The sequence below is a fragment of the Macaca nemestrina genome, chromosome 15 (assembly GCF_043159975.1).
Source record: "Macaca nemestrina isolate mMacNem1 chromosome 15, mMacNem.hap1, whole genome shotgun sequence".
Classification (NCBI taxonomy): domain Eukaryota; kingdom Metazoa; phylum Chordata; class Mammalia; order Primates; family Cercopithecidae; genus Macaca; species Macaca nemestrina.
In genome coordinates, this window is record NC_092139.1 from 62,856,909 (window position 1) to 62,872,430 (window position 15,522).

Consider the following 15,522-nt stretch of genomic DNA (forward strand, 5'->3'; position numbering starts at 1 on the left):
ATTTATGCAACCAACGAACATGTGAAGCAAAGCACATTACCACTGGTCGTTAGAGAAATGGAAAGTAAAATCACAATGAGATACAATCTCATGCCCGTTGGAATGGCCATCATTAAAAAATCGGGAAGCAATAGATGTTGGAGAGGATGTGGAGAAAGAGGAACACTTTTACACTGTTGGTGGGAGTATAAATTAGTTCAACAATTGTGGAAGACAGTGTGATGATTCCTCAAGGATCTATAACTAGAAATAGCATTTGACCCAGCAATCCCATTACTGGGTATATACCCCCCAAAATATAAATCATTCTAATATAAAGACACATGCACACGTATGTTTATTGAGGCACTGTTGACAACAGCACAGACTGGAACCAACCCAAATTCCCATCAAGGATAGATTTGATAAAGAAAATGTGGCATATATGCACCATGGTGTACTATGCAGCCACAATAATGGATGAGTTCATATCCTTTGCAGGGACATGGATGAAGCTGGAAACCATCATTCTCAGCAAACTAACACAAAAACAGAAAACCAAACACCACACCTTCTCACTCATAAGTGGGAGTTGAACAATGGGAACACATGGACACAGGAAGGGGAACACCACACACCAGGGCCTGTCAGGGTGGGGAGCTAGGAGAGGGATAGCATTACCAGAAATTCATAATGTAGATCACGGACTGATGGATGCAGCAAGCCAGCATGGCATGTGTATACCCATAAAACAATCCTGCATGTTCTGCACATATACCACAGAACTTAAAGTATAATTTTAAAAAAAGGAAATTTGCTTTTAAGTAAACTTTTAATCATAGAACTTTAAAAAAAAAATCCTTTTGAATCTTTTACTACCACATCATAGCTAGGACAAACTGCTGATATTTTAAAAGTAACACAAACATCAAACAGAAAGAACTAGACTTAGGAACCAAACTCAGGTTTCTGTAGTTAACAAGCAGAATATTAACACTGGGTCACCAAGACTACTCCTTCAGCCTGGCCTTGGCTAGCAAAAGATGGCCTTGTTATGTAGGTGAGCCCACTTATGTACAAACAAAAAAAATAAAAATAAAAAATATTTTCTGATAACTGGAATTTTTTTTTTCATTTTTGCAGCCACAGGGCTTTTAGCCAATTCAGATGCCTTGCTCTGCACAATTTGGAACATTCCCTTGGATTTGACCAAGTCAGGAAGAGATGGGAGAAAAGTGAAACAACAACAATAAAACCCCAAACACAAACACAAAGAATTGAGCAAAACAAACAAATGCACCATTTATATGATTACTGAGTGTTCTCATGGTAAGGAGAAATTAAAAGTAGCTGGTGGATAATCTTAAATTTTAGTCATTAGAAAAAATTTTAAGACAAAAGTCTAATTCAGTTACTTACCTGGAAATAAGGCTCAGGCTGGTGATCGTTCTCTGCCATCTGAGAAGCTGGAAAAAACTGACACTCACCTTTCCTGTCAGAAGCAAGCCGAAACTCAGGAAAGGAGGTGCCTGCTCTCCATCGCCATGGAAGCAGGAAAACTTGCCTTCGTTGTTGGAAATGAGTAAAACTTCAGAAAAGGACTTGTACAGCAAAATCAACTTTAGATCTCAACCAAATTTTGGGAGATCAGGAACTCTCTGCAGGGGAGAAGCTCCCCAACCTCAGCAAATTATCCTATTGGTTTGGGCAATAAAGATAGCCCAGGTTGGTATCAATCAATAATGAGATTTATCAAAGGTCAGGACCACCTTTGTAATCTCCTTCTTTTTTTTCTTTTCTTTGAGACGGAGTCTCGCTCAGTCACCCAGGCTGGACTGCAGTGGCGCGATCCCAGCTCACTGCAAGCTCCGACTCCCAGGTTCATGCCATTCTCCTGCCTCAGCCTCCCGAGTAGCTGGGACTACAGGCACCCGCCACCGTGCCCGGCTAATTTTTTGTATTTTTAGTAGAGACGGGGTTTCACCGTCTTAGCCAGGATGGTCTCGATCTCCTGACCTCGAGATCTGCCCACTTCGGCCTCCCAAAGTGCTGGGATTACAGGCGTGAGCCACTGCGCCCGGCCCTCTGTCTTTTTTTTATCTTTATTGCTATAGTCCGTTTGGTCAGGAACTAGGAGTGCAACACTTGCTTTTTTCTGTTTTCCATTTGCTTGAAATATTTTTCTCCATTCTTTTATTTTGAGCTTATGTACGGCACTGCATGCAAGATGGGTTTCTTGAAGACAGCATACTCAAATGGGTCTTGGTTCTTTATCCAGCTTGCCCCCGTGTCTTTCAATTGGAGCATTTAGCCCATTTCCATTTAAGGTTAATCATGGTATGTGTGGATTTGATCCTGTCGTCATGCTGTCAGCTGGTTATTTTGCAGACTTGTGTATGTGGTTGGTTTTTGGCATCACTGGACTGTGTACTTCAGTGCGTTTTTGTACTGGATGGTGATGGTTTTTTCTTTCCATATTTAGTGCTTCCTTCAGGAGCTCTTGTAAGATAGATCTGGTGATAATGAATTCCCTCAGCATTTGTTTGTCTGAAAAGGATCTTATTTCTCCTTCACTTATGATGCTTCATTTTACTGGACATGAAATTCTGGGTTGAAATTTCTTTTCTTTAAGAAGTTGAATATCTTTTCTGGTTTGTCGGGTTTCAGCTGAGAGGTCTGCTAAGTCTGATGGAATTCCCTTTGTAGGTGACCTTGCCTTTCTCCCCAGCTGCCTTTAACGTACTATTTTTTTCATTTTGACCTTGGAAAATCTGATGACTGTGTGTCTTGGGGATGATCTTCCCGTGACATATCTTACTGAGGTTCTCTGGATTTCCTGAATTTGATTGTTGGCTGTCTGGTTAGGTTGGGGATGTTTTCACGAATGATATTCTGAAGTATGTTTTCCAAGTTGGTTCCATTCTCCTCATCCCTTTCAGGTACATTAATTCGTCACAGATTTGGTCATTTATATCATCCCATATTTCTCGGATATTTTGTTCATTGCTTTTCATTCTTTTTTTTCCCCCATTCTTGTCTGCCTGTTTTATTTCAGAAAGCCAGTTTTCAAGACCTGAGATTCTTTCCTCTGCTTCGTCTGTTCTGCTGGGTGGTTTTGCACATGAGATGGAGCTGGTCAGACCTCTGCCGTCCTTAGTCTGTTTGCCTCTCCCAGGACTCCAGCTTGGGCACACTTGCTTACAGGGCACTCTCGGGTGCCCACACACACTACAATAATTTTCATAATGCCATCACACACAATCACCATGTGACTGCATTATGAAAATTCTTGTAGTGTGATTTACAGCTCTATCAGGTCAGTTATGTTTTTCTCTGTACTGCCTATTTTGTCTGTCATCTCCTGCAGTGTTGTACAATGATTTTTAGCTTCCTTGTATTGGATGACAACGTACTTCTTTCACTCAGTGAACTTTATTCCTACCCATATCCTGATGTTGACAGGGATGGGGTTTTTGGCTCTGTTCCAACCACAGCTTCGTCTTCAGTGGCAGTTGTTGTGGGTTGGGGTGTGTGCTGCATTCCCATGTGCTAGTGCTATCAGGGCAAGTACAGAAAAACCCACCTGTGTAAACACACACAGCAAAGGGATGTGAGAAGTTTCCATATAAAGGGCTGCAGTATGGAGAGGTGATGTGCAGGCTGGTGCATGGCTGTAGGGGCCACCTTGCTGCAGCTCTCCACTAATCAGGCACGGTCCACTGGTACAGAAGCTATGGTGTGTGCACCCGAGAGTGTCCTGTAAGCAGGTGTGGCCTGGCTGGCGTCCTGGGAGAGGCAAGCTGACTAAGGGGTGCTGAGGTCAGACCAGCCTCACCTGATGTGCAAAACTGCCTAGCAGAGATCAGGTCTCAGAGAACTCTCTCAAAAGTGAACCCCAGCACAGCACAACTGCTCTACACAAACATGGCCAGACTTCTTTTTTAAGCAACTCCCCTTTTTAAAGAAGGTAACTCTTAGACCTGATCTGTGCTGGGCAATCTTGCACATGAGACAGGGCTGGTCTGACCGCAGCACTCCTTAAGTGCTGGATAAAGTGTCTCATAAGAGCAAGCAGAGCTAGAGAGATAGCTGTCCCTGCCCTCTGGGCTGCATATCATCTGACTTGTTGCTCTACAACTTTCCTTGTCTCCTGGAGGCTCCACCCGAGAGAGATGTAAGTTAGCAGTTACTTAATGTAATCACCCCAGGATGGAGGGTCTGTGCTGTGAGCCCAAGTCAGGGTTCCCTGTCTGGTGATGAACAGTGCAGGGTGTGTGGTACCTGCGGGAAATGGACTGGTGTGTTCCTTGGGTCAACTGCAGCTTGTTGGAGGTGTCGATATGGCACTTAGGGTCTTTGTTCCCTTGATATTCTGAGGGAAGCAAGGGCAGTTCCACCACAGAGGCAGCGGCAGAGAGGATTTCAGTTGCTCCTGGAAGCTCAGTCCAGGGAATTGCCAAGTTGCTACAGGCTTGATAGTTCCAGTGGGGGGCTGGCTGGAGACCCTGCCAGGAGGGCCTACCCATTGAGGAGATATGGAAATGGGCACCCACATAACAGTCTGGCCACTTTTCTGTGGGGCTGCTGTGGTATGCTGGGGGTCCACTCCAGTCCCCAATGGCCTCCTATTTTCCAGTGCCTGAAGGTATCAGCAGTGAAGTCTGCAAAAAGGCAAAGATGATAGCCTGCCCCTTCCTCTGGGAGCTCTGCACCTCGGAGGTATGAACCAGTTGCCAATCTGTACACACCTGTAGGATGTGGCTGGAGGCAAGTTGAGAAGTCCTGAACAGTCAGGAGGAACAGGAACAGGGACTTGCTTTAAAAAGAAGTCTGGTCACATTTTTGTAGAGTGGCTATGCTGTGCTGGGGGTTCACTTCAGCCCCTGGTTGCCTCAGACACTCTGAAACTTGAAGACTGAAATGGGTAAGTTGTCCAAACGGCAAAGATGACAGTCTGGTCCTTCCCCTGGAGCTCTGACTCAGGGAGGTCTGAAACCTCTGTCAGCCAGAGAACAGCAGTGAAGGTGGCTGGAGACCCTGGTTGAAAGCCTGCACCCAGTGTTTACAAATGTGGTTGGAGACTGACTTAAACAAGAGTCTGGCCACATTTTTGGAGGGTGGCTGTGCTGCACTGAGACACCACTTCCACCCCTGGTCAGCTTGGGCTCTCCAAAGCCCATGGGCCAGAACGGCTAGGTGCCCAAACAGCAAAGGTGGTGGCCCTCCCCTCTCTCTGGGAACTCTGTCCCAGGAAGGTTTCAAATCTCCGTTGGCCAGGGAACACTGGTGGGGGTAGCTAGAGGCCTCAGGTGGGAGGTCCTGTCCAGTGATGAGGAACAGGATCAGGGCCTGCTTACAGAAGCAGTCTGGCCATGATTTGGTAAAGCAGCTGTGCCGTGCCACAGGATCTCTTCTGCCCTTGATGGGTTTGTAGTCTCCAAAGCCCACACACTAGAATGACTAAGTTGTCTGAACAGGAAAGATGGGGGCCTGCCCCATCTTGTCTCTCAGAATTTATCCTGTGTGATGCAGCTTAATGTTTAGGCTGTTAATTTTGCTGTCAACATTAGAGTTGTTCAGAAAGAATCTCACTGTTATCTTTTAGGTTAGATATATGAGAATTCATTTTTTCCTGTAAATAAACCTGTTCGTGTTTGTTCTCTGTAAAGAAGTCTGTTTCATCTATTTGACATTGATCACAGTCATGTAGGGCAGTAGTCAGTCTAAAGCGACATGATAGGATTTCCATTTCCAGTGTTTCCTAGCTGTGTCTTACATTCTGCAATTCAGAACTGAGCATTCTCAGCGGTCAAAATGCTAAGCTGTCCACTCTACTGAAATACTGATTTTTGCTAATGCTTCCTCATTCAATTTTACAGCCTTAAGAAGTTTATCATTATTCTCAGTTGTCAAAATGCTAAGCTGTCCACTGTACTTAAATGCTGATTTTTGTTAATGATCCTCCCTTAATTTTACAGCCTTTAGAATTTTATCTTTCTTTGCTTTCACACTTTCAATTTCCTCCAAAAGTTTCTTTTCCCTTAGCTGGCTCTGCTGTTTTATTTTGTCTACTTCCAGTCTCAGCATGGCAATTTCTTCCTGCAACATGCGATTTTCATGCAAGAGATCTTTTTCTTTCTTATTGGTAAGAGAAACCTAAGTAAACAAAGGGAACTTTTAATTAGCACTCAAGAGAATGACATATCATGATTTCTTCTGAAATTAAAGTATGACATTTATATTTGTATAAGGAAAGAATTCCCATAGTGGATATTTAACTGGAAAAAAGTTGGACAAAACTTCAAATCTAAAAATGTGTAAATTCCAAAAAGTTGAAATACTTATTTAAAGACCATGAAAAATAAGTCACTAGAGGATTTTTAGAATTTCAGAATTGGAAAAGCCTTTCTCTGAATTATAAAAAACCCAAATGCATAAAATATAAGATTAATATGCTTGAGTATATTTTTTTAAATTGGGTTTATTCTCTGATATCTAATCTATCAACTACACCATTGTAAGAACCTTAGCTATGCATATATTTGGACAGAAGCAATTTCTTAAAGTTCTTTAAGTTCCTTTTTCTGAAGAAAGTTTTATCAATATACTACTTTTCTAATATTTTTACAGTCAGTTATAAGAATTGCATTTATTCATAACTGTTTAAGCATTGTACCCTTCCACAATGTACACGTAGGCATCTAAACATTGCACTTCTGTTTTAAAAATCCTGTGTACTTTCCAAAATACATAAAGTTGTCTTTTAAATAAATACACATATTAAAACATTTGAAAATGACTAAAGAAAATACCTCAGAATTCATTTTCTTTTCAGCCACTTCCATCTGCTCTTGTTTACCAGTCAGAATCTCTTCTTGTGATATTCCAGCATTCTGTTCTTCCGAAACTTGCTTCTGGGTATCATTTTGTTCATCACTAGAAGAAATTTTGATTTTCATGAAATACTGGAGGTGTCCCTAAAATGATCTACAGGGCAACATGGTGCCATCAGATGTCATTCACACAATGCATATCTGCACATTAATTCAAGACAAGGCAAAGGGGTCTCACATCTCTTAACCCAGTTCTCCCCAACCATGTTGGCACCAGGGACTGGTTTTGTGGAAGGTAATTTTTCTGTAGACCTGAGTTGGGGGATGGTTGCAGGATGACTCAAGCACATAACATTCATTGTGCATATTATTTCTATTATTACTTATATATAATGAAATAATTACATAGCTCACCATAATGTAGAATCAGTGGGAGCCTCAGCTTGTTTTCCTGCAACTAGATGGTCCCATCTGGGGGTGACAGTAGATGGTGACAGATCATAAAGCATTAGATTCTCATAAGGAGTGAACAACCTAGATACCCTGTGTAAGCAGCTTACAACAGGGTTTGAGTCACACTACTATGACAATCCAATGCCACCACCGATCTGACAGGAAGAGGAGCTCAGGCAGTAATGTGAGTGACAGAGAGTGGCTTTAAACAGATGTAACTTTGCTTGCTCACCTGCCACTAGCCTCCTGCTCTGTGGTCCAGGTCCTAACAGTCCAGGGACTGGTACTGGTCCATGGCCTGGGGATTGGGAAGCCCTGTGTTAACCCATACTTTTTATATTTATTTTTGGGAAACACTTTCCACTTATATTCTTGATTCCTCTGTATTTTATAGACAACTTAGAAATTCCTTTTGGAACAAGACAGGGTCTAATATTGTGTTTTTAACATACAACTTTGAATTAATTTTATCTGTGTATGCGACAGAGATGTGAAATAAAGTAATCATTAATCACTTTTGATTTTACTTTTATTTCATGCATGTTAAGAATAAAACTGGGAAGTCCTAGGCAGAGCAATTGGGCAAGAGAAATAAAGGACATCCAAATTGGAAAAAAGAAAGTCAAATTATCTCTTCACCAATGATATGATCTTATCCCTAGAAAACCCTAAAGACTCCTACAAAACACTCCTAGACTTGATAAATGAATTCAGTAAAGTCTCAGAGGCTACAAAATGTACAAATACCAATGAGTAGTACCACTATACACTACCTACAACCAAGTTGCGAGTCACGTCAAGAACCCAGTCCCTTTGACAATGGCTGCAAAAGAGTAAAATACCTAGGAAAATATGTAACGAAGGAGGTGAGTCAACTATAAAAGGATAACTGGAAAACACCACTGAAGAAAATCAGAGATGACACAAATAAATGAACATACATCCTATGTTCCTGGACTGAAAGCACTGATATTGTGAAAATGATCATAGTGCCCAAAGAAGTCTACAGATCCAATACAATTTCTATCCAAGTACCAATGTCATTCTTCACAGAGTTATTTTAAAAAGCTGCCATTCATGTAGAACCACAACAGAGCCTGAATGGCAGCACACACACCAAGCAAAAGGAACAAACATGTTGGCATCACATGACCTGAAAACTGTAATTATTTTTAATGAGGTAAAAATGCATAAGAATATTACTGTTATTGTACAGAGAAGACAGTGAACAAGAAAAGGAATTTAAAAAGAGAATATCACTACCATATACATATATTAACTGACAAAGAGACTAAAACCTCCTACTGGAGTTTATGTTAGGACTTGAACAAAAGCTTCTAGAAATACCAATAACAGAAACAAGGCAATTAATTTTAAGGAATAAATTATGCAAAGAAATATGTATTTTAATAAATGTAAATAGATCTTCCTGAGAGCTATTATTAACCAATTCATCGTGACCACAATTTTAAAATGAGGTCTAAAATTCTGGAATATAAAATAGTTTCATTTTGAACATAGTTAATTGAAGGCAACTTTTAAACAGAAAATGTTCAGTTAAAGTTGAGTGTAACTTAGGAAAGAAATGACCTGTACCAATGGTAACAAGAAGCCACCCAGAGCCAGTTTGAAATCTAATCAACCAATCAATGACCACTGGTCTTGCTCACCAACCAACACAGATGTGAGCAGCTTGCTTCTGAAATACAGCCAAGCAGCAGCACCTGCTCCATCAGAATAGCCAGTGCCGGACCAGTATTCCTCTTACTATAGGAAGCAAAAAGTTTCCAACTCTGTCATTTTATTTCAAATACCAAAGGTTCATAATCCCTTGAAAAGAATTTGTAAGTCCATTAAATGTGCCACCCCTTTTCTTTTTTTTTTTTTTTTTTTTGAGACGGAGTCTCGCTCTGTTGCCCAGGCTGGAGTGCAGTGGCCGGATCTCAGCTCACTGCAAGCTCCGCCTCCCGGGTTCATGCCATTCTCCTGCCTCAGCCTCCGGAGTAGCTGGGACTACAGGCGACCGCCACCGCGCCCGGCTAGTTTTTTGTATTTTTTAGTAGAGACGGGGTTTCACCGTGTTAGCCAGGATGGTCTCGATCTCCTGACCTCGTGATCCGCCCATCTCGGCCTCCCAAAGTGCTGGGATTACAGGCTTGAGCCACCGAGCCCGGCCCCATTTTTTTTTTTTTAAAGCAGGTGGCCAGGTGCAGTGGCTCATGCCTGTAATCCTAGCACTTTGAAGGGCCAAAGTGGGTAGATCACCTGAGGTAAAGAGTTCGAGACCAGCCTGCCCAATAAAGTGAAATTAGTAGTCTCTACTAAAAATACAGAAATAAGCCAGGTGTGGTGGCATGCCGCTGTAATCCCAGCTCCTCAGGAGACTAAGGCAGGAGAAATACATGAACCCAGGAGGCAGAGGGTGCAGTGAACTGAGACCCCACCGCTGCACTCCAGCATGGGCGATAGAGTGAGACTCTATCTCAAAAATCAAATCAAATAAAATACTAGTAAAGTTTGCAATTCCTCTGACTCAGTTTACCATAATTACAATTATGATTACAAATAAAAGAATAAATAATGAATAACCACAATATTGGGCTTTTCTCCCTAAATAAAAAAATTAATATAAAGAATGTAGCTTATTATAAAAAGCCAAAACAATTATTAAAATGCATATAATTACCAGACAAAACTAATAGAATGACCCATGTCAAAATTTTAAAGTGAGAATCAATCAAACAACATACCCAGGATAAACTCCATTCACTCATTTAATAAGGATTTATTAGGTAGCTACATCCAATACGCTAGGCCTTTTTCTAGGCAGTGAGGATATAGTAGTGAAAAATAAAATCCTTATTCATGAGAGTGAGATAAACACACAATAACAACAGACAGAGAAGACAAAATATACAGTACGTTAGAGGAGAAAAAACTAAAGCAGGAAAATGAAATGTTTATGTGTTTGATGGGGAGGGTGGTGGGAAAGTTGGGATGGTCAGAAAAGTCTCTGCTGAGAAAGGGGATTTCTTTCTTTCTAATACAAAAAAACTTTTATTTGTATATCAAAGACTCTAAGAAATGATGATATAAGGTTAAGAGTGTTGATGTCAAGATACAAATGGATTTGAAGTTAGAGACGATAAATCACTTTGTTTCATTGAACCTTCCCTTGGTTACATTAGAGAGCCTCCCTGGTACACTCCCGGTTGAATCTTAAGCATGATGCATCTGGGTAGTACATGGTTCTTCCTCAGAAAGTGGTTGTTCCATAATGTGTTTCTTTTTACCCTTTTTCTACTTCTTAGCAGAAAGGAGGTTTTAAATAAAGAACTGAAGGAATGGAAAGAGTAAGCTAGGAGGATATCTGGGGAAAAACATTCCAGACACAGGGAACTGCCAAGTACAGAGGTGTGCTTGGAGTCTTTAAGCACTAGGGGTAGATAAGGGATGGCAAGAAGTTCAGTGTGGCTAAAGCAGAGCAAGGGAGATAATTAGGAGGAAATTTGACACATACTCAGAGTGAAATGGGAGGCAATCAGAAGGGCTGGGGCACAGGACTGACACAATTTGACTTATATTTTAAGTACATCCACTGAGTTAAGAATTGATGAAAAGGGAAGTTTTTAAAAGCCAGGACTATCAATTACCAGTCTATGACACTCATGTAGACTGCAGATGAGGGTGGCTCAGATGTAGAAGATATGACTGGCTTCTGGACATATTCTTCAGATAGACCTGACAAGATTTACTGAGAGAATAGATGTAAGGTGTCAGAGATGGAGAGAGAGATGAGTCAAGAATGACAACGAGATTTTTGGCAGAGCAACTGGAAGAGATGCCCTTAACCAAAGTAGGAAAGACTACATGAGGGGTAAATTTCAGGAAGGCCATCAGTAGCCCAATTTTGGGTCTGACAAGTGTGTGATACCCAATAGCTAACCAAATAGAGATATTAAGTAGGCAGGCTCATATGGAAATCTGGAATTAGGGAGAGAGATCTGAGCCAGAGACATACATTTGGAAATCACTAGCATATACACGGTAGAAAAAGTCACGAGGGGCTGGGTGCAGTGGCTCATGCCAGCAACCCCAACACTTTGTGAGGCCAAGGCAGAGAGATCACCTGAGGTCAGGAGTTTGAGACCAGGCTGGCCAACATAGGGAAATGCTGTGTCTACTAAAAATACAAAAATTAGCCGAGCATGGTGGCACCAACCTGTAATGCCAGCTACTCAGGGGGCTGAGGCAGGAGAATCACTTGAACCCAGGAGGTGGAGTGAGCCGAGATCACACCACTGAACTCCAGCCTGGGTGACAGAGTGAAACTCTGTCTCAAAAAAAGAAAAAGTCATGAGAGAGAAGATTGAGGACTGAGCCCTCGGAAAAAACAATGTCCAAATGGAGAAAGATGAGGAGGAGCAAGCAAAAGAAGCCATGATGAATGGATTAGAAAGGCAGGAGGAAAAGCCTGAGGGACTGAGGTCCTGGAAGCCAAGTTGAAGATGCTGTTAGAGAGGAGATGTCCTCCATTGGCTCAAATTCTGCTAACAGATTAAATAAAATGAAGTGTACGAAAAATGCCTAGATTTATTACAGAAAAATTAGTGATAATCTTGAGGAAAAACAACGTTGGAGGAGTACTGAAACTGAAGACTTACTGGTGTGAGATCAAGAGTGAATGAAAAGATAATTGAGTTCATGAGTTCTTTTAAGGACATCATACTTAGACAGTTCTTTTAAGGACATCATACTTAGAAGTCATGGCTGAGAATGTTGTAATTTTCTTCCACAGTCATGGAAAATAATAGACAATTAATTTCTAATTTTATATAACAGGTGTAGTCTTCAAATTTTACATAGCAATTATATATTTTAAAAGTTATAAAATTATACACATGTGGCATTAAAAATGCCAGACTGAGGTGTTAAATCCTTAAAACTATAGAACTAAATGTCACCTTAAACAATTCTAGATTCCATAAGCTGAATATCACTTTGTTCATGCTTATACATAAAGACCAAGAAACACTAAACGTTTCAAGGAGAGTATTTCTGGCTTGATAAAAATCAGCCAATTCTAGAACAGTTGATACTCATCAAATATACAAAGTAATTGATCACAGTAAACTACTGAGTTCTATTAACAGGAATAAAGTGGCAGAAATGCAGAAAATAGTCTTATGTTATAAATGAAATTTTAAAAATTATATGAAGTCACTGTGGAAAAATGTGGTGTGGTGAATACTGAAATATATCCTTTTCTAAAAGGAAGGATAATGTCACACATGCAGGACACTTTTATGAATAAGAGTTACTGCATTAGCAGCACCTTCCTTTTAGCACAAGGCCAGCACATTAGCACCTGTGGGCCAAATCCCACTGCCTGTTTTTGTAAGTCAAGTGTCTTGGAACCCAGCCACGCTTATTCACTCTACAGTTCACAGAGTCAATTAGCTGGGTGTGATGTTGCACACCTGTGGTCCCAGCTAGCAGAGAGGCTGAGGTCGGAGGATCACTAGAGCCCAGAAAGTTGAGGCTGCAGTGAGCCATGATCACAAAACCGCACTCCAGCCTGGGCAACAGAGACCCTGTCTCAAAATTATATATACAGTCTGCAAAGCCTAAAATATTTACTAACTGACTCTTTGCAGAAAAATCTGACCAAATCCTGGTTTAGTAGATGAAAGATCCTTTGATACATTTTAATAAAAGTTTTACCCAATATACTGAAATGTTTATATTAAATATAGATCCCCATACAATCCCTTGGCAATATTCAGATTGAAGATCCAATATTTCAGCACTCAGGCACTGACAACAAAAATTTAATAACTAGCAATCAAGGTACAGTGTCAATGGAGCATGCAGCTTCCATTTGCAACACAGCAGATATTACAAGAATTCTAACAAAATTATCTTAAGATGTGTTATCAAAGTAAAGGTTTTAAATACATTTTAATTGTGAAATAATCCGTATACTCTAGATCTAACCTCATTTGTAAAAAATGGTTCCATACTACATTATTTTCTGGGAATGAAAATTGAGCTATTTCCTATTGGTAAGGATTTGCTTTTAATAATGATAAATTCCTACTGATAAGGATCCATCTTTTGATATAATGATGTTGTAATACATGTTCTTATATGTAAGTATATACGTAACAAATCTATACAAGTATCCTTAATATACATATATATCCTTACTATGTTATATATGTGTGTGTGAATATGCTACTCAATTAATGTTCGAAATGCATTTACCAACAGTGTACGACATGTCTTTTTCAATGAGACCATTTCCTTTGCAGCAACACAGATGGAGCTGGCGGCCACTATTCTAAGCAAACTAATGCAGAAACAGAAAATCAAATGCCACATATTCTTAATCATTTAGTGGAAACTAAACAATGAGAACTCATGGACACAAAGAGGAGAATAACAGGCAAAAGGGTCTACTTGAGGGTGGAGCATGGCTGGAGAGAGATGACCAAAAAACTACCTTTTGGGTATTTTGCTTATTATGTGGCTGATGAAATAATCTGTAGCCCAAACTTCCATGATACAGTTTACCTATATAACAAACTGCACATGTACCTCTGAAGCTAAAATAAAAGTTCACTAAAACGTAAAGAAATTCCTTTCCCCTCACATTTGCCAATACTCGTTATTTTTCAAATAAATTAATGACTGGAAAAAATGGTAACTCAGTTTTTGCTGATTTTCATTTTTCTGATTACCAGGCAAGGCTGAATATCCTAGGAAAAATATAAAATTTTTAATCATGAATATTAGCCCAAATTAGGATTAGTTTGACAGCATATGGCTGTCTCCTATTAAATGTTGCCATAGGCTTACCTGTGATAATCTTCATTCTCAGTGTCAGGAAATTGCTGACTTTCAGGTGTTCTGCTCTTGCTTTGTGGAATTAATCCATCATCACCATTGCCAGCAGCAGCATCATTAGTCAGGTTTTCTGGTAATCCCATATTATTACTTCCATGCTTCTTCATGTCTTCTTCAGCCTTGAGTGGAAGTTTGATATTAAGGATATTAAGGATATTCACTTTATTGAATAAAAAGAACCTTTTTAATTGATTTTATCAATTGACTCAGTTTGTCATTATTGTAGTCATTAAAAATATTTCACACTTAAGTTTGATCATATATACAGAACAATTACCATCTAATTTTAAGATGTAATTATCATATCATTGTAAAATTTGCTTCATTTCTGTTTGACTGAATAAAATAGAATTTTTCAAAATTCAAAAAGGGCCCTCCTTCATTTTGTGCTTTTATTCCCAACGACTCTTCAGAATCTTATATATGTATTTATCCCATTTGACTCGTGGGAACACACAAACAAAAAGACAAAGATGCAAAATGTGTCTTCTTCTGTCTTTACCACCTAGATCTCACATTAAGCAGTCAGATTTAGAGGATGAGACACTGTGAGGCTTCAGGAATAGAAAGGAAGATTGCCCTTTTCTGCACTGAGATATTCTTCTCCCCCACTGCCTTTGATCATTTTTTTTCATTTGGTCCCTGGGATATCAAAAACATGATGGTTCTCACTGAAACATGGGAACCAAAGTTCGCCACAACACAAGGAGCAGAGTGAAACTGCTGAGGTACAAGCGTGGATGGCCAGAAAATAAGATGCTCCCCAAATTTCACATTCCATAGCCATACGATTTTCTAGGTGGAAGATACACAGAATAAGAAATTATCTTCTTTAGCCACATTAACTATTGATAATCAGACTAAAACCAAGAAAGATAAAATGGTTGATCCAAAGCTCCTAAAGTCGCATGACCTAGCACTTTACGGCACCATTCAGGATTATTCCATAATAATGAAAGAATATCTCTGGGGTTTGTATCTCTTTAAAACTCAATCTACAGAATTCTTTCTGAGTTAAATATTAAATTTTTCACTGATGATTTATGCTACTTACATGATAGGATCATGTATGCCTATACTTACAACACTTTATTAAACAACATAATGTAAACATCTAATTCAACAGAAACGTTTGAATATAATGGTATACCTCTCTATCACAATCCTTGTTTATTTCTGGTTCTTGAGACATTTCCTGCAAATGCAAAAATAGAAGGTTAATTTGTTGTATTTCTGTGATGTTTCCTCTTTTGGAATGCATGTTTTAAAAATGAGTTTATTTTCAGTAATCAAGTATAGACAATGAAAAATTAGAAAATAATTAAAATTAAAATCTAACTGTTAAAAT

The 15,522-nt window shown here is 39.7% G+C and overlaps 1 protein-coding gene across 1 annotated transcript in view; it reads right to left on the reverse strand.

Annotated features, from left to right (window-relative positions):
* Positions 1 to 5,896: 5,896 nt before the first annotated feature.
* The window catches only part of LOC139358611 (POTE ankyrin domain family member G-like), a 29,495-nt gene continuing 19,869 nt past the window's right edge, over positions 5,897 to 15,522 (reverse strand). Inside the window, exons 8-11 of the mRNA XM_071079836.1 lie at positions 15,325 to 15,369; positions 14,127 to 14,293; positions 6,792 to 6,915; positions 5,897 to 6,135 (exon numbers count right to left, since the gene is read on the reverse strand). Coding sequence (XP_070935937.1) covers positions 5,932 to 6,135; positions 6,792 to 6,915; positions 14,127 to 14,293; positions 15,325 to 15,369 — 540 coding nt within the window. The 3' untranslated portion in view covers positions 5,897 to 5,931. The remainder of the gene's footprint in view (positions 6,136 to 6,791; positions 6,916 to 14,126; positions 14,294 to 15,324; positions 15,370 to 15,522) is intronic.